Source organism: Microtus pennsylvanicus, chromosome 3, assembly GCF_037038515.1.
Source record: "Microtus pennsylvanicus isolate mMicPen1 chromosome 3, mMicPen1.hap1, whole genome shotgun sequence".
Lineage (NCBI taxonomy): Eukaryota > Metazoa > Chordata > Mammalia > Rodentia > Cricetidae > Microtus > Microtus pennsylvanicus.
The window spans coordinates 96,661,860-96,685,371 of record NC_134581.1 but is presented as its reverse complement, the minus strand read 5'-3'; the positions used below and the strand labels follow the sequence as shown (position 1 = coordinate 96,685,371).

Sequence of the window (23,512 nt, the reverse complement as noted above, 5' to 3'; positions counted from 1 at the left end):
CATTTTGGAGGGTTGCCTCCAAATAGAGGAGATTTTCTTGTTTCCTTCTGTTACATATGTCATAGAGTTCTGTTTGCAATCAGTTGTGTCCACTCGCCTATAGAAACATTGTTTGTGAAGTTACTCCAACTTCTGTGATCTCTTGAGATATAATATTTCGGCACTCACCTTTACAGAGATGAGAAGAAATGGCTCGTTGTACCCAGTGTTTTCATTGATTTGCATTCATCTTCTTCATGCTCTCCACCCTAGTCCTCGTTCCTTCCTCTGCAGGGCCAGGGCGTTTGTCTCGAGTACATACATCTGTCCTCTCAACTTCCTGTCTCTTCTTGTATGCAACCACAGGTGGTCCTTTCTAATACTGGCTTCAAAGTTGTTCAAACTTTGAATTATTTAAGCAATACTTTTATTAATTCTCTGAGAATTCCATACAGTGCATCTTGAATATATTCACTCTCAACTCCTCACAGCAATCCTCTACACTCTAATCCTTTCCTATCCAAATTTGAGTGTAATCTTTCTCCTTCTTCTTTGCCATCTCCTTCTCCTTCTCCTCCTCCTTCTTCTTCTTCTTTGCCATTTCCTTCTCCTCCTCCTCCTTCTCCTCCTCCTCCTTCTTCTTCTTTGCCATCTCCTTCTCCTTCTCCTCCTCCTTCTCCTCCTCCTCCTCCTCCTCCTCCTCCTCCTCCTCCTCCTCCTCCTCCTCCTCCTCCTTCTTCTTTGCCATCTCCTCCTCTTCCTCTTCCTCCTCCTCCTCCTCCTCCTCCTCCTCCTCCTCCTCCTCCTCCTCCTCCTCCTTTCTTTTCCTCCTCCTCTTCCTTCTTTTGCTTTTTTTCCCCATTCAAACCAGTTTGTGTTGCCCAACTAGTCTTGGGAGTAGGGCCTTCCCTAGAGTGTGCTGAACATACCAGGGATCAAATTATTAAAAACAAAACATAAAACAAAACCAAAAAACCCCAACCCTTCTTCTCCAAACAGCTATGAAATGCCAATAGCTCCTCAGCTAGTGATTGCATTTCATGCCTACTTTCCCATACTCTCTGATGGAATTTTATCTGGCCTGTCTGTCTGCACAGGTCCTATGCTTGTGCCCACAATTGTGGTGAGATCCTGTTTCCCTTTTGGGTCCGGAAAACATTGTTTCTATCCACCACCCCTGGCTCTTACAATCTTCATCATCCCTCTCCCACAAAGCCCCCAGAGTCTTGTGTGGAAAAGTGTGATATGTTTGTCCCACTTAGGACTGACTACATTGTCTTTTATTTTCTGCACATTGACCAGTTGTGAGTCTCAGATCTACTGCCAAAGAAAACTTCTCTCATGAGGGTTGAGAGATGGTCTGATCTATAGGTATAGAATGGCATCAAGAATCATTTTAGTATTATGTGCTCTGAGCGGAATAAAAGTCTTGGATTCTTCCCGAGTGCCTATGACCTATCTAGTCACAGATTCTTGGCTCCTTTAACAATGACAAAGTTTGGGATCTATCTCATAAAACAAGCATTGTATCTGATCCAGAAAGTGACTGGTTACCCACTTAGCATCTGTACTACTACTGTAGCAGTGGGCATATGCCGTCGGGTCAGCTGCTGTTGTAGTTCACAGGTGTGCAGACAGACGAGACTGATGATTCCTTGGCTCCTTTTGTAGTGTGTGTAATACTTCACAGCACCATGAAGTCTAGTCACTAAGGATAAAGTACCAGCCTCGCTTCTCTATGTCCTGTGAGAAAAATAGCGAACCTTAGCCTCTAGCCTTCCAAGGGAATAATTCGCCTTCTGAGTACTGCAGTTGCTACCTTAGATTCACCCGATGATCTGAATTGGGGTTGGTTGCAGGGGCTAGTGGCCATTTCCAAGCCCTATTCATTGACTCAATTTTGGCCTCCATGTTCTCCCAGCTGTGCAGGTTTGGAAACCGATCATTGTTTCTCATATTTCTGGCATTTCTCTCCCCTGTTGCTAATCAGTCATCGAGTCTAGCTGATTACCTCTTTATGCTGTTTTTCTAATAAATAATTTCCTTTTTATTCCCATGACAGCTGTACCCTCATCCTGTTGTTTTCTGCTAACCCCTGCCCCCTCCTTTATGTACACCACTTCAGAACCCACACGCTTCCTTCATGAACACCTAGGCCATCTTCCTTCACTGCTGTGATTTCCAAGGTTTATGTTATAAAACCTTAGAGCTGAGGAACAGCCCTGAGTAACATCTTCGGGACAGGTCCTCTGAGTGCATATGATAAGGAATACTGGATGGGGTAGACTTAAACACACTTCCTTGCTGCAGAACTCCTTAGGACCTTAGCTGTGACACTGGGCATTGTAAGCTTTCAGGGGGGTGAGAGAATACAGAACTCCTTCCCAACCACCCACCCAATGGTCTTGAAGAGCTTTTAAAGTTTTACTGTGGCAATCCAACAGGTGGGATTGATATTTCATAGGAAACACATTAAGAAATGTTGGTTCTTTGGAATACATTTAAACTTCTCAGACTGGCAATGAATGAATCTCAGGCCAATTTATTTACATAGTGTGAGTGTCTCATGTCCCCTGAAGCAAGTCCTTGCTGCAGACAGACCCGTCTCTGCATTTCTTGTGCAAGCTGCTTCCTTCCTGTGTTTGTACTTTACTGGCATGCTTCCTGCGGCCTTGAGGGCTAACTCCATTCTGGCCCCTGATCTACATTGTGTATGTCTTTTATGGATGGACTCAACTCATCATATTTTCACCAGCTCTGTTCTTTCCCTGCCTCTTGTGGTCTCTCTCACAATAAGAAAAGCGATGGTCCTGGTATATGAGCAGCTCCAACCTTGACCTCTTTGCAGCAAATCTGCAATGCAATAGCTTTAGGTAGACAAACCTACATCACATAGGGAGCTTGTATCTGCTCTTTTAGGGACTGAATTGCAAGGTGAGATGGGGTTTCAAATGCAGGATTCTTCCAAGCTTCTTAGTGCTTTAGTTCTGTACAATAAATTAATTAAGTTGGGGAAATGAAATACTAAATTTTATAACTGACTTCTAGATAGATATCATTAATCTGTAATTCAGCCAATCCTGGGAGGTCATGGACCAGCCTTAAGAGCCTCTACATCCTAGAGGCCTTTCCTGAAGTGTGACTTCCCTTTTCCAGCGCCATCAGCAAATCTGCTGGAATGTTGCAGTGTTTCCTGTCAGTAGAACCCCACGTGGGGAAGGCATTGGCCTTGGACCACGGAGACTAGATTGTAGTTCTATTATTGGCTGAGTGACTGTGGGCCACAGGCACTTTCTGCAAACTTGCTACTAAGGAGTTAATAAAATACTGCTTGATGTACAGAGACCCAGTAAGACTGGAATGAGACACTAAACTACAGAACACAGCACCGCTGACATGGTGCCTGATACAAGCAGTTTGTGCTAGATGCTTTGACTGTGCTAAGCTACTAGTTTCCAATGGATGCTGTAGCAAATTCCCACAAAATCATGGCTTAATACCACTAATTGTCTTATATATGCTGGAGGTCAAAGTCAGAAATAGGCCTCGCTGTGCTAGGACTATCCAGCCTTGTTTTGACAAAGTTTAGCTGTATGTGTAGTTTATGTATCATACAGGCAAGCAGTCCAGGCAAGAGCAGTCTCTTGTCCAAATGGCTAGCCTTGCCACATTAAAAGCAAACTCCATAAGGAACTTCTTTGAAGCTTATCATCCTCTTGAAGTAATTGGTGCTACCAGGAAATACATGTCTCACTGTTGAGAAAAGTCTGTTTTCAAAACATTTTTAATGCCATATTCCATATTTCTTTGAAGTGTTCGAAGATTATTTATCCATTTGTAATATATTTCCATATATCTAGGAAACCTAAGTAGCATGACTATAAGTTTGATTATTATAGATGACTACTAATTTGTATTTTTAAACTGTATATTACATTTTTAAAAGAGTTATATAAACATAATGCCTTAAACAAGAGTAGAAATATAAAATATAATACACAAGAGTAGAAATATAGTATAACAATATTGACATTAAATTTGTCTCAAAAAAAAACAAAATCCATAGCAATATAAAGTATTTTGAGATTAACAGTTGCTTTTTGGGTTAAATTAGATTCAATAATCTTTTTTTATCGTTTTTATGTCATAGCCCCCTTTTTCTTTAGGAAGAGATTGACTACATCAATTAATCGTTTATAACCAATCCCCTTCATATGAAAACAAACATTTACAAACAATTATAAAAGGAGACTGTTTTAGTTTCCTGGTCGCCCAGACCTGAATAATCACACAGAAACTATATTGATTACAACACTGCTTGGCTCATGACTCAGCCATATTTCTAGCTAGTTCTTACATCTTCAATTAACCCATTTCTATTCATCTGTATACCACCACAAGGCTGTGACTTGCCATAAAGATTCTGGGCATATTTCTCCTTTAGCAGATACATGGCATCTCTTTGACTCCACCTACTCTCTCTATATATCTCTGTTCAGATTTCCCTTTTGGCTTTATTCTGCCCTGGCATAAGTTAAAGTAGCTTCCTTATTAGCCAATGGTAATAAAACATATTCATAGCATACATTTTACATGGCTTATTATAGTTTTATATTATCTTTACTGTCTTTTTGAAGACTTTATTTTTATTTTTTAAAACTTCCTATACAATTTTTCCTCTCTCTTCCAAGTCTATACACATTTTTAAACCCTCTGTGACCCATTTAGAGGTTTATTTTTGTCTGAATGTGTTTTTATTGTGTTTCTGTAATCTTTTTTTTGATCACTGTTTTAAACTGTTAAGCAGTAGTAGCTAGGACCAGAGTGGCTGCTTTGGCTTTTGGTTCTGCTGCACTTGGCTTTTCAACAGGGCAGAATAAAGCCAGGCAGCAAATCTGAAAAGAGATATATATATAGAGAGAGAGAGTAGGCAAAGTCAAGGAGGCAATATGTAGCTGCCCTGCCATAGGCCAAAGCAGTTTCTCTATTAAGCAGTGGAAATAAAACATATTCACAGCCTACAGCAGTGTATCCCACATCACACTAATGAGGCTGTGCTTCCTGGAAAGCCTCAAACAGTTCTTGCCTTTCCCAGTTTCTAAGGCTACCTGCATCACTTCACCCTTGGCTCTTCCTTTTAAAGTCACAGTTGATCCCATTCTCCTGGAAAATGCGTGTCATGATCCTGCCTTACTGTTCAGCAAAGGGCTTGTATTCCTTTCCCTTGTTTATAATGGATAGATCCCCCTTTGCAGGTGAGCAAGCCAGGTCCCACTGACTCCTCCCATTTGTTGGCTATTTGATGTCACAGGCACAGGTTCTGGTTATCAGGCTGCGCTTTCTCTTCAGTAACCAAGATCAGCTTATCATACTTGGTCAGTGTAGGATCAGAATTAAGTTCTGTTCTAGTTTTGTGATTCTGAGAATGTTTTTCAGTAGGTTACATGTCTATTCAGCGGAAGGGATTGATTTAGGAAGGTAGAAGGATTGCTCCCCACCTGAGCACTGAGCTCCCAGACTGGTATTTCCAAGGTGCTTTTCTTGCCACCAAATATAATTCCCCTTTAATATTTTTCACTTCTCTGGTTTCCCTAATAGTGTATTTATTCTTAATGTGTTCATAAATAATTCAATTAATTAATTAAACAAATTTCTGCTGGCTACCTGCCACATGTCATTATTTGTCTTTATTTTAATAAATACAGTATAGACAATTTCTTCTTAGCCAAATATATTGTTTAATTAATTATCCCATTTTCAGCAAATATTTGTTGATATTTTATGGGCAGTATGTCATGCGCTGATGTAATGCAATTAATGCATATCTGTGTGTGCATTTAGAGCATCCAATATAGCCGTGAGCTCTCAGGGCCCTGAGAAGTATACATGAAATATACATTGAAGGAGCTCAAGGCCAGACTTAGGAGTTAGGAATTCACATTATAATAAGCATTGGGTGGACTAAAAAGTGGCTTAACATTGTCAGGAGACAGAGAAGTCGATAAAGTGTTTGCCCTACAAGCTTGAGTTTGGATCTGCAAAGCATGTGTCAAGAGCTGTCCCTGTGTCTAAACACTGGAGAAGCAGAGACAGGAAGATCCCAGCAGCTTACTGGCCAGAGAGCCCGTCTACAACAGGGCTCAATGAAAGACTCTGTATGGTAAAGATCAGTTTTGTTCTTTGAATTGAGAAGAAAGAAAAATGGCACTGGCAGAGGTGTTGAAGATATTACTGGGGAAGATGGTACTGAAGCCAGAGCTGAAGGGGTGGTGATGTGTGTGCACACATGTGTGTACATGTGTCCTTGTATTTGTATGTGTGTTTGTATATGCGCTTGTGTGCACGTGTTTGTGTGTGCATGTATCTAGGCATGCATGCACATGGGTGGGAAAAGCTGAGCCCAGGGTAACAGGTGAGAAGTACTAGGACAGGATATGCTAGGTGGGTCCTGGAATGGCACCTGTGGCTTGGTGGCTACAGTCAGTTTAGGTTTGACTTTTTGAAGTTAGGGAATAAATTCGTGAGTCCATGTAGTTACAGAAATATGGGGAAACAAATTTCCATATGAGACAAAATTCCTATGTCACTGTTTTTAAAAACTCAGGGTGTTTTCTTTTTTAATGAAGCCCCATTGCTGTGTCTGATGAGAATGGAGCCACCACCCCTTTCCCTGTGCCACCCCTTACAGGAAAGTTAGAGGACGTGCAAATCCTTCCAGGCATCCAGGTGCCACCTGGTGGAGCATCTGTTGGCTCTCATGTGCCTTGTGGGCTAACAGCTGTCACTGACACCTTGTGCAAGGCCACAGCTCTTGCATGCAGAAGACACTGGGGGCTTTTTTTCCCCCCAGACTCTACTATGGTCACAAGTCAGCTCAGCAAAGAGCAGCTGGCTCGTGTCTCAGGCAGTATTTCTAATCCCCGCCTTTCCTGCATCTTGCCCAAGACTTGGCATCTCAGCATCTCTGACCCTACTAAAATCCCAGAGGCTCAGCAGGACTCCGTGGCCCAGAGTCCTGCAGGCCCTGTTTCCCTGAAGCTTGTGCCCAGAAATATTTAAAGCCATGTTTATGTGTGGTTAGGATGCCCCTCCGGAAACGTGCTGATCCCCACGCGAGGTGCTGGAGAGACCTCCCTCTCTGCAGCCGTAATGAACTGAGGCGAAAATTCCCTTCTGGGTTTTCAAAGGAAAACATGCTTGAACGGCTGCGGAAATCTTATGACATGTTAAGTGAAATATGGGAAATAAAATTTCATGTACAGGGTTGTCTTAACTCTGTGAAAATAAACATACACACACCCCCAGATCTGTAGACACCGCTTACTGCTTGCTGACAGAACACGAATGGGGCTTTTGTTTCTTTTTTGCACTTTTTCTGCTTTGTTTTGTTGTTTGGGGAAAAAGCTAGACTAGCGTCTACCCAGATTCTCTTGTTTTTTGCCGCTGTGCCTGGGATTCTATAGTTCTCACTTAATAGTCTTTGACAGATGTTTTGAGAACACTGCTCCTAGAGAAAAGGCATTTCATTAAAATATGTATATCCAGGGTAAAATAAAGCAATCTGAGGCAGTTAAGAGGAAAACATCAGGACCGTGTGTTCAGAGGCGGCAATCTTTATACACATGCTTCATTAATGCACTATATTTTAATGAAGGAATTTTGGGTTTTAAAGTCTACATTCCTTTCTGAAAGGGCATAAGAAATGAAAGTATAAATAGTACTAATATCATAAGAAAAAGAAAAGAAATGCCACATGTAATTCTTTTGCTTAAGCAGAATATTTTAAATCATTTTAAAATTTAAATATTTGACTTTTTAAGTTTTGATCTTTTTCTCTGGACATATGCATTAATTTACATATATTTAAAATAAAACAATAACAACAACACAAACCCAGATAAAGATTTGACTTTAAGACTGTGAAACAATGTGCCACAGAGAAAAACTGGAATGTCCTTCTCCATCTCTGGCTTTATGCACATTCAAACAAGTTGTTTCCACGGTTCCCTGTCTGTCCCCGTAACCATGAGCCAAGCTTTCCCGTATAGTGTGACCAGACATCTGGACATCTTGGATTGCAGCACCTTTATCTGGCTCTCCTGAAAATAGCCATGAGGGTGCACTGTTCACTTTTGTTTCGCTGTCGGGGTGCTTCTGTCCTGGGGACCCAGTTTTCTGTAACACTGGCCATCTTACCTTAGGCATTTGACAGCACGTGTCTCACCCCACTCCTCTGGGAACTGGCATGAAGACTTTTGGGTGCCAGGAAAAGGGGCCAAAATTTCACAATGATTTCAGCTCATGATTCGAATGTTCCCACGTGTAGCACATAATTCTCAAGCCTCCTCATAGTCTTGAAATTTTGTTGGCTGCTTCTATATTGCAGTCACACAGGAAATCATACCAACTTCCAAACTCTTCTCTCCTACAAATTAAAGACTCTTAAAAAATATCTCTCCTGACAGGCCTGTTCACACACAGTTTCCATTTTCTGGGTCTCTTCTGCATATCCCTCATGGCTTCTTGTTCAGCCAAGAGTAAACTCAGGGTTTCTGAGGCCAGACCAGGGTAGTCCAGTTTCTATTGCTTCTTTTGGGATTTGCTTTGTCCCACAATTGGCTTTATCTACCCTTCACTGTTAAAGGCAAAACAACAAAAACAAAACAAGACTAGGAAAACAGATGTAAGATAAAAATTTCATTTGTGGTTCCATCAAGAAGTAAAGGTTGCTTTGTGTGTGTGTGTGTGTGTGTGTGTGTGTGTGTAAGGTAGTTACGATTATCCCAGAATCAAAGAATATTGTTGCTGATTTTTTACTTACACAACAAAAACATTTCCTTAGTCCTAAGGGTCATTCATAAATGTTTTCAATGACTAGATGACAGCCCTTATTATTGGGTCGACTGTGAAATGCTTAGCTGTTTGTCTAGTGTTCAGAGACAATCTTTCATTTTCTCAGAATGCCTCTGTTGTTAGTAGGCAGGCAGAGGAGTACTACCACAGGGTGTGAACTTTTGGCAAGTGTTGGTTACTAATGTTTTGATTAATGATCATTTCATTGCAAGAATGATCAGGACATTAAAAGAAACCACAGTTGCTACCGGGGCAGTAAAACGGTCACAAGAGAATGTAGTGCCAGGCATGGAAAGCCCCGGGCCTGTTTACAACTTTGGGGACACCCTTAGGAGCAGAAAGCCAGTCCCTTTGGTAGTGTGTGAGTGTTTTGGCTTTTCTAAGCCAAGGCCATCTTTCTCAGCCTTGAAGGTTCAAGAACTTCAGCAGGTTCTGTGCTAACTTGAACAGGTAGGTGGGACCAAGAACCTTAAAGAGTAAGCAACAAACTTGAATTTGGTGCACAATATGAGAGGGGAGTACTAACTCTGAGCCCTTTATCTCCTGGGCTGCACACCGCCTTCGCCCTGTCAACAAGCAATGCTTTCATACCAGCAATGGATTCCGTTAGTTAGAGAGTGAGGGCCAGTGTGAGAAGGCAGACTTGGAGCCCATCCCATGCAGTAAGGACTGAGATAAGCATTATGGAGAAGTCAAGTGAGGGGAGACTAGATGGGGGACCTAGGATAGTGAGGGGTACACCCAACATGTAACAGTGATAAAACTGGGGTCACAATGAAAATGGACAAACCCACCCAATTCTTCCATGGCCATGATGGTGCCTTATAGATATTCTTGTTTATTGAAATGTTTCTATATTTCAGAAACTCTCAATTTTGTCTCTGACAGATATAGACAAAAAGACATATACAGCAATTTGTTTTGTAAATTCCAAACATGTGTAATTTGTATGACTTCTCCTGAGAGAAGCAATGAAGTGTATCCTGAACCAGCATTGTTCTCCATACACTGTGGGAGCATAGAGTGCCATTGTTGTCACCAGCTCAGCTCAGCTGGGCTCGGTTCTGACCTCGTACAGCCTGGGCCGTCTCTTCCAGGAGGTTCAGTAGCTTCGGTGGGTCCTTTCCAGCCATGTCAGTCAGTCCTACACCCCTGACCCGATCATTTGTCCCGGTTGTTCTTGACTTGATGATTGTTCTGGTGTTAGCTGGAAATTGCTCGGCTTTCGCTTATGTTGTTTTCTTTTCATCTGAGATGAGATCTCCCTGTGCAGCCACGCTGGCCTCTAGCTTGACATCTCCTTACCTCAGCCTCCTGGGCACTGTGCTGTGAGCATATGTCCAGCTGCCTTTCTTTATTTGGGCCCATTTCTCGAAATCAATTTCCTGGTGTTTGTGCATTGGTAAAAAGAGATAACAAATCCTTCCCCTGAAAAGAAACCGTTGCCAATTTTTATTCTTAAAAATATTTAATTTTCTATAAAACTGCTGAGATGCCTCAGAGTACCGAACTTTATGTTGCCTTCATAATTATGTGCTAATTGTGTTTCAGAGTGTGGAGTCTATGGGGCTAAATGTACTAACACATTTTCCAGTTTACTTTATTATTTAACATTAGATTTTGGCATGTGGATCAAACTATAAGAAACATAATTTTGGAGCTAGAGAAATGGCTCAGTGGTTAGAAGCATATACTATGGGTTTGGAGAGATGGCTCAGCAGTTAACAGCACTGACTGCTCTTCCAGAGGACCCATGTTCAATACCCAGCACCCACATGGCAGCTCACAACTGTCTGTAACTCCAGTTCCAAGGCTCTGACACCCTCACACAGACATACATGTAGGCAAAGCATCAATAGTATAAAATAAAATAAAATAATTTTAATTAATAATAAAATTTAATTAATTAATTAATAAATAAATAAATAATCAATTAATAATTAATTAATAAAATATTTTTAAAAAAATGATCATGTACTGTTCTTTTAGAGGACCCATTTTACAGGACCTGAATCAGTTCCTATAACGTACACTGGGCAACTTACAAACTCCATCACTCAGCTCCATGAGATCCAACAGTCTTTCTTTGCCTTTTCAGCAACACTGTGCTGCACACACACACACACACACACACACACACACACACACACACACACACACACACACACAGAGAGAGAGAGAGAGAGAGAGAGAGAGAGAGAGAGAGAGAGAGAGAGAATCTCAACTTAAGAAATACAACTGATATTTCTTGTTTTCATGTGGTGTAGTTTTCGCGTGGTATAGTTTTGCTGCTGTTTATGTAATGTTTGATTTCTTGTTTATGTGTGTTATGGAGTAAGGCCTTAGTGCAATTCCTTTACTCACGGAAAAACGCCAGGCTGCAGCAGAGAGATGTTCTGAGAATTCTGTTGCATTAGGAATCTTCTTTAAATGTGAACACACTATGGGAAGTGTAAGGAAAACAAACAAAACTTTGTATAACACCCAGCCCGTTTCAAACCCTGATTACTTTAATGAATCCCTCCCAAGCCTGCTGCCGGTAGGCGCTCTCGCAGCTTAACTTTAGGGATTTCTGATTTCTCTGCACCTCTGCCTTGGTTGTGACCCTACTTTGGTCTCTCTCATTCGCAGAGCCCGGCGTTTGCACAGTATTCGGAGATCCACACTACAACACGTTTGACGGACGGACATTTAACTTTCAGGGGACTTGTCAGTATGTTTTGACAAAAGACTGCTCCTCCCCTGCCTCACCCTTTCAGGTACTGGTGAAGAACGACGCGCGCCGGACCCGTTCCTTCTCCTGGACCAAATCTGTGGAGCTGGTGCTGGGCGACAGCACCGTCAGCCTGCAGCAGCACCTCACTGTGCGCTGGAACGGCTCCCGCATTGCGCTGCCCTGCCACACGCCCCACTTCCACATCGACCTGGACGGCTACCTCTTGAAAGTGACCACCAGAGCAGGTGGGGCTTCTTCTGTGGCCTCCCTCTGACGTGTATTCTGCTCATTGTGCCAACAGCAGCTTCTGGACTGTGTCTCGTTCCTGCGCGGGGGAACCAGCCTTGTCTTCTGCACATCTGCGGGAGAGGCACACCCAGACAAGGCTATGAAATTACCATGGGCATTTGTACCATGCAGAGCCTTGCACCTGGACACCAGCCACACCAGTCTTGGCACTTTTTGGACACCCAGAACCTTTCCACTCTCGTTCTAAAAATATCAGCGGTACCCTCCAAATAACCTCCCTGCAGCTTTGTTGCTATTTTAGGGCACTGATGTCCAGCTTGGAACTGTCAAGTGTCTCTTAGATCAGCCAGCCATGTGCAGTTTCACATCTGCGAGGAAGAGGGTTTTCTTGGTAGTAACTGTCCAGACAGGGTGGGAGGGTTCTCAGAAGTAAATAGCTTTAGTCCTTGTTGCTGTTCAAAAGAGAGCAGGGGCAGCCCCCACCTGCGGGCTCTCCAGCTCTGTGGGGGTCTGATGAAAGAGAATCACAAGGTCAAGAGAAAAGGTAAAAGGAGAGACAGAGACACAGTTTTATGGTGGAGTGCTTGCCTAGCTTCTGTGAGGCCCCAGATTCAGTTCCTGGCGCCTTAAAAACAAACCTGAACAGCAGAAGGCCCCTATGAGTGTTCACCACAGAAGGGCTTGTTCTCAGGGTCCGATTTCCTTTGGTTGTCTTGTGCTGGGACGAATACAGCAAACTTGTGTGCGCATGCACTTGAGAGACAGTGACAGGGCCACGTGTACTCAGCAGGCCCGTGTGCTCTAACATGGAGTGGATGTTCTACCCTATAGCTCAGAGCATTGCTTCTGCTACACGACACTTTGAGGCTGGCTTTGGAAGAGTATCCCCAGTGGAACCTTGGAAGCATAGAGATGATGACTGAGGCCCTTTCTTGGCAGTAGCCTTAGGCCCAGTGTGCTGAGAATTTCCAACCCATGATCAAGCTGTTCTCAGTTGCCAGTGGTCTACTCGGCCACCTCAGGAAATTGTTTTGGAAGCAGAATCTAGTGTTTTCCCTAACATCCTCAGAGAATTAGTTTGCACTACCACCTCATCTGTGTGGTTCCTGGCATGCCACCTTTGGTTAGTGCATGGCAGTAGTTAGATATTGCTTGTGAGGTCTCCTGGTAGACTCCAATTCTTTCAGCATAATACCTTAAAGAATGGCGCACCTTTTTTTTCTTTTCTCTTTCTCACTGATGAGAATTTAATAATGGAAAGCATCAGCTGAGTTCTAGTTTATTCAGTGGTTTCTTTGTTGTTGCTACTGCTGCTTCAGAACCATTGCAACTGTTACAATTCAAGTCAAGTATATATTTTGATAAACTGGCTTACATCGATCCAATGCCAGCTCACCTAAGCAGGGCACGAGGCCAACGTGGAACTTTTAGGTACTAAATGTTAATGTATAGGGACATTGAACAAAGAAGAAAATATCCCTCTCAGGTGTGAAGGGCTGCACTCATTCAATCAAGGCACTTAGGCCCTACTCAGAAAGTCTAGACAGCTCTTCTTATATCCAAATGACAGGAATCATCTAGTTTTTTAAATATCTAAAACTCAGACCCCAGCTCCTTCCTTTAAAGGAGCCGACATCTTGTCTCCCTGTAAAGTATATCCAAAATGTGCTGTTACTACACAGAAGTAATTAGAAGCATCCTGCATATCTGTTTGCAAGCCAGTGAGACACAATGGATCGTATTGATATGGAAATTATTAGTCAGTCATGGCCCAGCTCTCAAAGAAGTACTGGAAGATTACTAACAGCCTAGGAGGTTCAGTCCTGTTTCAAGTACGGCTGGCAAAACCTTATGGAATAAGTATGTCTTTTGTACGATTCCATGTTGTAAAGAATGAGTAAAAGGACAGTCAGGGCTGCTAAGAAAATAATGATAGCTCATAAATATCATAATCAGATTAGTGAATTTTACTACACTGGACCTGGAGCTCAATCTTCCAATTTCTTTTATGTTTCCATCTCTCTTTCCATGATGCAAGTGATTTGTCCCACACCCCTCACACCCAGCCGAACGATTGCAGTGCACAGATCACACAAGCCTACTCCCCGGAGAAGAGCTCCTTCTTCTGAGCACTTGACTTCCTTTGCACTGGGCTTTGAATGAAATGACTGGTTTTCCAGACCGTAGTGTTCCCACTCTGATCAGGCCATCTCAGTTTGAATACCCCTTAGGGATATTTTCACCTTAATCACCCATTGCTTGTCTAGTTCAAATAGCATGGCGTTTCCTCTGAGTGCTCATCTTCCTCTGAGTTTTTTGTTGGTTCCTAGTCTAGATCAAAGGGTCCTGTCTTCAGAATGGCAGTTTACCCCCGGCCCACGGCCGGGACAGGGCAGGAAGAGAGGCTGCTGCTTTTGTCTTTGTGGTTTAGAGACTTAGCACTTGATGATGGAATCTGGCTGTGCTGTCCAGGTGGTGGCAGTGTGGCGGAATCGGGCTGCTGCTGCCTACCTGCTAATGACTGGTCTTAGCCGCATCGCTGCCCCTCACCACACACCCTCTCCCAACTGAGTTCTTAGCCAATAATGGAAATGAAAACTTTTTTTCTCTGTCATCAGTTTTCTTCATCAGCTCTCCCTGAGTACATAAGGTCTGCCCGAAAGTGTCCGTTCACGAGGAACATGCTTTGAACTATATTTCTGTACAGCTGTATACTCGTCGAACTTGGAATGTATCCTGGTATTAAACCTGAACAGAAGAATCATCAGGTTTTCTAACTCACTCTGGAATATATACAGACTTTTACAGCTCCTGCTCTCCTTAAGTAGACTGTAGAGAAAGCATCAGTAACCAGAAACCAAAACAATACAAAAAGCAGGTTGGGAAAGACCCACTGGTGAGGAGGGCCAGCGGGAAGGCCCTCCCTACAGTGGAAGGAATGTGGCTGCTGCTTGCAGACCTGGATGTCACCGTGTGTGCTTCAGTTTTCGCCCGCTCACGGCTAGCTAGCTATTTCTACCCAGTTTCTCATTCAGAACACTGGGAAAGTCATCCCAGCTGCAGAAGGGGCCATCTCCTGCCCCTTGAACCCTGTCCTGATGTTTTCCTCTCTTGAGACCCCCGTTTAAAAGCCCATCAAGAAGAGTCCGCCCCTCAGTTGCAGCTGATTAGCTCTTGGCCTCTCATAACTCTGCTGCGCCAGAAGGATTTTACTCTTATAGAGGGTAAATGCATTCACATAGACACAGACAGAAATGATCGCACAACACACAAAGACATCTGTAGAAAATTCCTTTCCCCCTGGATGAAGCCTGGCACTGGCCAGGGGTAATCTCAATGCGCTAGTGACATAGAAAGATGAACACTTTGGGGACCATGTTTTATGAATGAGATGTCATGAGTTTTGAGCAGAGCTTATTAAAGACACAGTGAGTCTACATGTCTCCAGGCATGTGCAGACCACTAGGCCCTGCTGAGAGAGAACAGAGCTAGTCCACACATGCCTAGGTATGTGCAGACCACTAGGCCCTTGTGGAAGGGGAACACAGTAATACTTTTGTTCTCCATGCTGGATTTGAAGTACTAAGTTGCCCAAAGGTTCAGAGTCAATTTTACCATTGTCAGTGGTGACAATGGACCCCCTTGGGAGTAAATTCCTCATTATCTGTGGTACTTGGAAGAGCAGTATTTGCCTGCTGTCTAAGAAAGAGGTTTGCAGTTTGGAAAATTGTGCAACATGGAAAATCTTTGGAATTGTGCTCTAAAAGTTGGACTTGGGATGGAACTGATTTTCTCCCCTCGTTTTTCTTGCTGAGTAACGGCCCGGCTGCAGGCTTGAGACATCAGGTTTCTTTTGCACCTTGGAGAGCATACTGCAAATCATTTTAAACTGTGTTTGCCTTCTTTCAAAACTGTTATTTCAATGCCTTAACTAGCGTGAAACTCAGAATTTAGTTGGCTTTACAGAGTCAATGGATTAGCATCCCAGGGTGGATGCCTTCATTTACAGCGTGCATTCTGGGAGCCAGGTACTCAGATGAGTGTAGAGACATGGACATGGTGTTGTAGAAGAGCTATGGCTCTCATGGTTGGCACTGTGTTACACAGTACCACATGCCAGGAGCAGTGTGGGTATCCCAGTCCTATGTCCCTTCTCTCCTGCTTAGTGTCATCACTGTTCCTATTCACCAAATTTCTCCTGAGACACTTTGTCTATGACCTCCTTTAACTCTTCCTTTTCTAAATCTATTAAGTTGCTTCTCTGAACTCAATCTGTTCTCCTAACCAAGAAGCTATTCAACCATTTGCCTTGGATTTAGAATGCTCTATTCCTTAAATTTAGTGCACAGTGGTTTCCTTGGGTTTTTTGTTGTTGTAGTTGTTGTTGTTTGCTGTTTGTTTTTTGTTTTTCCTTTATGAATCTCAGTTTGGGGCCACTGGTTGATTTTTGCCAATACCTCTCCATAGAGTAACTCTATCTTGTGGCATCTGCATGGCTTCCTCATGGGAAAGCCATTTGGCTGGCCTTCTTTCCCCTGTGAGCACGTTCATACCTAGGAAATTCTGGTGTATGATTTGTCCTCCAAATCTCTTTCTCATGTCTCCTCTGGTACCCTGAAGGCATTGCCTTGTGAAAGACCAATTATTCTTCCCTCCTTCTACCTAGCTAGCTTGCTTCCTTTTTTTCTTCTCTCCTTCCCTCCCTCTCTTCTTCCCTCCCTCCCTTTCTTTTCCTCCCTCAGATTCACCCTCATCTCATCTGCAAACATTTGCTTGTCTGCCTAGTTGGCAATTTCGGAACGAAGACAGTAGATTTTAGGGGGAAAGTCATTTCTTCTCTTTCTAGAGGCTCAGGGCAAGCAAAATGAAAGACTAGTTTTATTAGGAGCACAAGGGTCTATACATGAGAAAATCAGGAGGGGGCAGGGACCCTCCTGTATGGAAGGCTTCCTCTGAGACTGCTGCTCTTTGCAGACAGTGTCCATGATGAAGATGTCCGGGACAGAAATCACACAAATGTGTTGTGCAAGGCTCTTGGGATGTTCATGCTATGGTGGCTTTTCAACAGTCACCATGGGGCTCAGGCCCTGCTAGAGATTAGTCAGGCAAGATGATGCCACTGGGCACTTAGAAAAAAAGAAAAAGTAGGTCATTTTCTTTATGACAAACATTTAACAGCTTTTCACACAAAAGTCTCCTTTCTCTTGAGGGCAGTAGCGTCACATACAGTATCAGAGCGGATTTCAGGGGGTTTCTTCTTGACTGCCTAGCCAGACTTACCTGTACCATGCCACTACAATATAGCCCGGCTCTCCTACATGTGTCTCAGAAGTTCACTGTTCAGAGATGTTATTGGCTAGAGATGTTTCTCAAAACCTAGCCTAGCATTTCTGGTTCCATGTTTTCATACAAATCCTCGAACCCTTTACTAAGTTTAGCCAAACAAGAAGGGTGTTCTTTATCCTCTGGAGTGAAGACTTTGTGAGCGAGAAAGGAAGCACTGGTCTGATGGTAGATACACAAGAAGAATTTTGCCCACATCCTGGTGGTCTGCAGTACCTCCTCAGATACTGTACGCATCCCAGGATGGAGGCACTGAAGTAAAAGGCCCCAGCCATTGACCTCCAGGAAATATCTGTTGGTGGCCTGTGTCTCAGGAGTCTACACATAATAAGGAGTGAATACTTTCAAGGATTCAAATATCGTCTTCTGAATATACAGGCACAGCTTATATATGTGTTCTTTTAATATTCTCCTTATAGTAGACAGTTTAGAAATATCCCTTGATATTTAAAGGAATAGGTACATAGGAGAGTATTTGGATAATAACATGAAGAAGGCATTAGGGGTACTATGCTTATTTCTTTGTGTTTCCATATTATTGTCATTATTGCAGAAGCAAGGACACAATTTGGACAAACACAACTGCTTTAGGAAAAATTAAAAATAATAAACTCTAGCATACTATAGTGATAGTAGTTTTCAATGGAAGTCAGACACTACAGAAGATATCACAAAGGGAAATTTTATATAGCTGATAAATTCTAAGCTCTCTAAATAAAATCATTTATTTAATTTATGTAAGACTGAATATGACCAAATGTGGATTGAGATCAAAGGCCATTAAGGGTTGAGACAGTAGTCAGGGTTGCTCACTGAAGGCTGATTTGAAGGTAGTGAACTGAGAAAGATGCATACATTTGGAAACTGTTGGTGTGTTCTGGGGTGGGTGATCCTTCTGTCCTCTTGTCCTCTAGGTCTGGAGATATCCTGGGATGGAGACAGTTTTGTGGAGGTCATGGCTGCCCCCCATCTCAAGGGCAAGCTCTGTGGTCTCTGTGGCAACTACAATGGGCATAAACGCGATGACCTGATTGGTGGAGACGGAAACTTCAAGTTCGACGTGGATGACTTTGCTGAGTCGTGGAGGGTGGAGTCCAATGAATTCTGCAACAGGCCACAGAGAAAACCAGTGCCAGAGCTGTGCCAAGGCACAGTGAAGGTGAAGCTGCGAGCCCATCGAGAATGCCAGAAACTCAAGTCCTGGGAGTTTCAGACCTGCCACTCAACTATGGACTATACGACTTTCTACAGGTGAGTTCAGTGTGCTGAGGCCCAGGCTTGGATTATAGACTGGGAGTATGCTTGGCCTTGGAACCAAGTGTGTCCCGTCTTTTTGTCTTTCTTTTATTTGTTCTTCTCTCATACAGTACTTTCTAACCAAAGTTTTCCCTCCTTCCACTCCTCCCAGTTCCCTCCACAAATATCCTCTCACCAGATCCACTATTTTGTTTCTCGTCAGAAAATAGCAGGCCAGGAATATCAACTGAATATGTCATAACAAGTTGCAATAAGACTAGGTAAAAAAAACAAAACAAAATAAATACAAAAAAGAAAAGCTCATATCAAGGCTGGATGAGGGAACTCAGTGGGAGGTGAAGGGTCCCAAGAGAAAGTTAAAAAAAAAAAAGGTCAGAGATACCCCATCCATATTGTTAGGAGTCCCACAAAAAAACCCAAGCTAACAACCATAACATATATGTGATTGCCACTTCGGTCTTTGAGTTACTACTTTAAATTACTGCTCAATTGATTGATAGTGGGGGCTGTGTTCTTGTGGTGTCCTTTACCCCTTTGGCTTCTCAGATACCTCTTCCCCATCTTCTGCAGGGCTCCCAGAGCTCTGCCTAATGTTTAGCTCTGGGTCTCTGCATCTTCTCCCATCAGCTGCTGGAGGAAGCTTTTCTGATAACAAGTGGGCTAGGCATTGATCTATGAGTATAGCAGAGAATCATTTCATTGGTTCTTTCTGGGAGGACCGTCATGTTTGGTTCTCTGGGTCTCTATGCTATTCAACTTATGGTTCTCGCCATCTAGGCAGTGTTAGGTATGGGGTCCCTCCTGTGGGATGGGTCTCAGATCAGTGGCTGGTTGGCCACAAGCTCTTGGCCACCATTGTCCTAGCACATCTTGCAGGCAGGACAGGTTGTAGGTCAGAGGTTTGGTGGCTGGATTGGTGTCCCAGTTCCACCCCTACAAGCCTTGTCTGGTTACAGAAGATGGCCAGTTCAGGCTCCATACCTCCATTACTAAGAATCCTCGCTAGAGTCACCATCATAGAGTCTAGGAAATTTCCATGGCACTAGGTTCCCACATTGCTCAGCCCCCCAGTTCCAGCTGTCTCTCCCCATACTCTTTCCCTCCATTCTTTCCTCCCCCACTTGATTTCTCCAGTTTCCATCTCCAGCCACCTTCAGTCCCCTTCCCAGAAAGATCCATGCATCCCCCCAGAACCCTCTTTGCTACTTAGCCTCTCTGGGTCTGTGGATTACACATGATTATCCTTTACTTAACAGCTAATATCCACTGAACGGTGAATACATATATGTTTGTCCTTTTGGGTCTGAGTTGCCTCACTCAGGATGACTTTTTTTCTACTCCCATCCATTTGCCTGCAGATTTTAAGATGTCATTTTTTAAAAACAGCTGAGTAATGCTGTTTTTAAATGTTCATGTAAATGTTCCTGTACCACATTTCATTTATGCATTTCTTCAGCTGAGGAACATCTAGGTTGTTCCCAGTTTCTGGTTATTATGAATAAAGTCACTATGAGCATAGTCAAGCAAGTGTCCTTGTGGTAGGATGGAGTGTTTTGGGGGTATATACCAAAGAGTGGTCTTGAGGTAGATTGATTGGCAGTTTTCTGAGGAACTGCCCTGTTGATTTCCACAGTGGCTGTACAAGTTTGCATTCCCACCAGCAGTAGAGGATGCTCCCCTTCCTCCACATGCTCATCAGCAGGAGCCGTCACCTGTGTTACTGAGCTTAACCATTCTGACAAGTAGAAGACAGAATCTCAAAGTACTTTTGATTTGCATTTCCCTGGTGACTAAGGATGTTGAATGTTTAAGTGTTTTGCAGCCATTCGAGATTCTTCTATGAAGAATTCTCTGTTTAGATCCATACCCCATTTTTCAGTTAGACTGTTTGGTTTGTTGACATTTAGTTTCTAGAGTTCTTTATGTATTTTGGATATTAATCCTCTATCAGATGTGGGATAAAGCTTTAAATTATAGGGTAGCCACCCCCACTTCTTTCTGCTAAGTAACTCATCTTGTCCAGAATTGGTAAATTTTAAATTTACCAGGCTTGTCTTCTCTGGGTAAATCTGCTTCTGTGCCTGCAGGTGTTCTGGGAAGCTTGTCATTTCTGGGCAGATGCAATTGTGTGTCTGCACGGGTTCTGGGAAGCTTGTCTTCTCTGGGCAGATGCGATTGTGTGTCTGAAGGTGTCCTGGGAAGCTTGTCTTCAATGGGCAGATGCGTGTGTGTGTCCAGGTGTTCTGGGAAGCTTGTCTTCTCTGGGAAGATGTGATTATTTGTCTGAAGGTGTCCTGGGAAGCCATCCCTAAGCTGCAGATGTTTTTTGGTACCTAGCCAGATCTGAAGATTGACGACTGCCTGATAGCAAGTTTCCTGAGTACAGGTCCTGACTGAAATGGAATCTCAGATCAGACAGGCCTCTGTTTTGTATTTGAGGGAGCTGGATTATCCTAGGTCTGAGAGACAATTCACATGTGCTTTGTGGTCTAGTTCAGATCCAATCTGCACGTGGAAAACTAAGGCGCTGAGTGAGAATTCCCTGGACGTAGATCAACTATGAGACTGAATGTCCCCAGTCAGGGACAGTAGATCTGTTTGAGGTCAGGGAAAGAAAAGGATCTCATTAAGATTAGGGCTTTGTCTTTTACCCCCGTTAACTTCGGGTCATGGCCATGGTACACTGCATAGGGGCTTGCATTTGACTTCTTGCAACAAAGCTGCGTTTGTAAGTTGATGAGTTTGGCCTGCTGCACTTCTGGTTACTACACCATTCCAGGAGTTCAAGCGCCATGGCTGCCTCTAACTTTAGCCGCCATGGGTGTGGGAGGAAACACGAGAGGAATGCAGCCCAAAAGGCCTTGTGTAAGTGATTTGCCTGTGGCCTCTTAAAACTAGGAAACTCCTGTGGTCTGCAACCACAGAGAAGTTATTTTTACTCTTTAATTGCCACCACTTTATTTCCCTTAGCTCTCATTAAATGTGATCTTTTTATTTTAATTTGATCTTTGGACATAAAAGATAAAGTTCTATAAAGCCAGCTTGAAGTGGGATGGAAAAAGACTGTCCCTGTCATCACAGATCCCCAAGCATGGCTGCCTCTGCCAAACCGTTTGGCTTCAGTCACAATTCAGTTCCTTCAGCCATTTTCCTGTTATAATTCCAATCCTCTGGGTTCGCTCCCCCCCCCCTTGTTCTGCCCTTGAGGTTGGCTCCACCCCTTTCCTCCTGAGTCCTAATTAGAGATTGTGGATGAGTTAACCACCTGGACGTCCCAGGCTTTACTGGGAATCTTGATGTCTGGTGGGACTTGTGAGAATATAGTTATTGGGAGTATCTGTATTGTGGATTCCCTGCTTTCAGGACCATCAGGCTGCTCAGCCTTCCTTTACCAGCCTTGCTTCTCTATCTGTGGAGCTGGGACAATAAGAGCTGCTATTCATATTTAATGAGGTTTGAACCACAGAGCTGAAGGTGCTGGAATTGTTGGCTGCCACCATGTCCTCTACTACCAATTAGACGACAAAGATGAAAAGGGCCTGCTTTGGAAGTGCTCCCACTCCAGTTGAAGGCTTGGATTGGACTCTTCTCCCTGCTGAAACTGGAATGGAGTGGCTGTACCATTATTTGGCCTCATCTGCCTATCTCATCAAAGGATTTCACTGAAAACAAAAATCAGAGATCAGGGACATGGAGATTTTTTTTTCCCTCCAAATTCCCATGTCATTTGCCTCTGGTGATTTAATTAGTGCTAACTCCTTTGAGTTCAGCAGTTGAACAACTTCGCTTTGGCACATATCCCAAGGAACTAATTCAGTGCACAAAACCAGAAGGAACTGACTCCTTCGGTGGCCAGGTGATTGCCCCCTTCTGTCCTTTCAAAGGTCTGCAGCACCCATAGCAACATAGTACATAGTGTTTGTATCAGGGGCTTGATGTAGTGAGCCTGGGTCAAGTCAGGCATGCTCTTGAGGCCTTTGAGCACACAGACTAAGGTGGTATATTGGGGAATTGGCTTGTGTTCTGCCTGTCAGTGGCCTGGTGTAGTGTGGAGTGGCCTTGGGGCTTCTTCTCTGGAAATGACAGTAACAGTTTGCAGGAGAGATTTAAACAGTCCTGCCGGTCACACAGCCTACTACCACCCTGATTCCACAGAAGAGTGTGTCCTCCCTCACTCTGAAGTGGGAGGGACCATGTTGGAAGGGTCCTGTGTCTTCCTCCTTTCTTAGAAGAACAGAAATGAAGTCCCACATAGAAAGGCAACTGCTCTGTGATGCTCAAGAGATGCATAGTTGTGCGGGTTTGGGTTGACTTTCTGAAGCAGGAGATTGAGAATAAGCTGCTAACCCAGTGAGAGCAAGCTGGAGCCAATCAGAAGGCTGTCCCTCCCCAGCTGTAACCACTGCGGAGCCAGCAAAGCTCCACATGCCCCATCTAGCATCAGCAAGCTCATAGTCTTTCTGAGGAGTGAAGGTGATGGGCAGTGTGGTACAGGCACGTGGCAGAGGGATTGCTCAAGTCCATTGTGTCCCCATCCTACGTGCCTAATTTTCCATGGCGACCTTCCTGAGCCCCAGTCAGCTCTTTAATTCTCTCGTCACTGGTAATTCCTGATCTCCTTACAGCAACCTGACGTTTTAGGTTCTTGCTGGCAAAAACCTTGAACAACTTAAAAAGGAACCATTTGGAAATGAACTGTTTCTTTCTCATGAGACTGAAAGAAGTGCTAGTTAGGACCACATGGCCACTGTTGTGCCATACATCTGTCGGAGAAGGAAAACAGGAACAACAATCACCTGACGTACCGCAGCTTTTGCATCGTGTACTTGAAAGCACAGGTAGAATTTCTGAAATCATCCCAAGTGCTCAGAATCATGGCTTTGATGTGTTTTCTGAGTTATTACAGGATGAGGAACTATTGCCTTTATATCAGAAGGTACCACTAGTGTGAATTATGTTGGAATTTTATTTTGTCTTTTTTTTATCCTTCTGTATCTATCCCTTATTGATGAAGAAGAAAGTTGTTTCTCTCTCTCTTTCACACACACACACACACACACACACCCATGTGTTTATGAGAACGTGAAGTGTATGTCTCTCAGTGTTTCCTCTTCT

At 43.5% G+C, this 23,512-nt stretch overlaps 1 protein-coding gene across 2 annotated transcripts in view; it reads left to right on the top strand.

The window, feature by feature from the left end:
- Positions 1 to 23,512, top strand: part of Bmper (BMP binding endothelial regulator) — a 263,284-nt gene that overhangs the window by 164,884 nt on the left and 74,888 nt on the right. Inside the window, exons 12-13 of one of the 2 annotated variants that reach the window (XM_075966511.1) lie at positions 11,464 to 11,793; positions 18,055 to 18,391. In XM_075966511.1, the coding sequence (XP_075822626.1) occupies positions 11,464 to 11,793; positions 18,055 to 18,391 (667 nt within the window). The remainder of the gene's footprint in view (positions 1 to 11,463; positions 11,794 to 18,054; positions 18,392 to 23,512) is intronic. The other variant, XM_075966510.1, reaches the window with a different exon arrangement.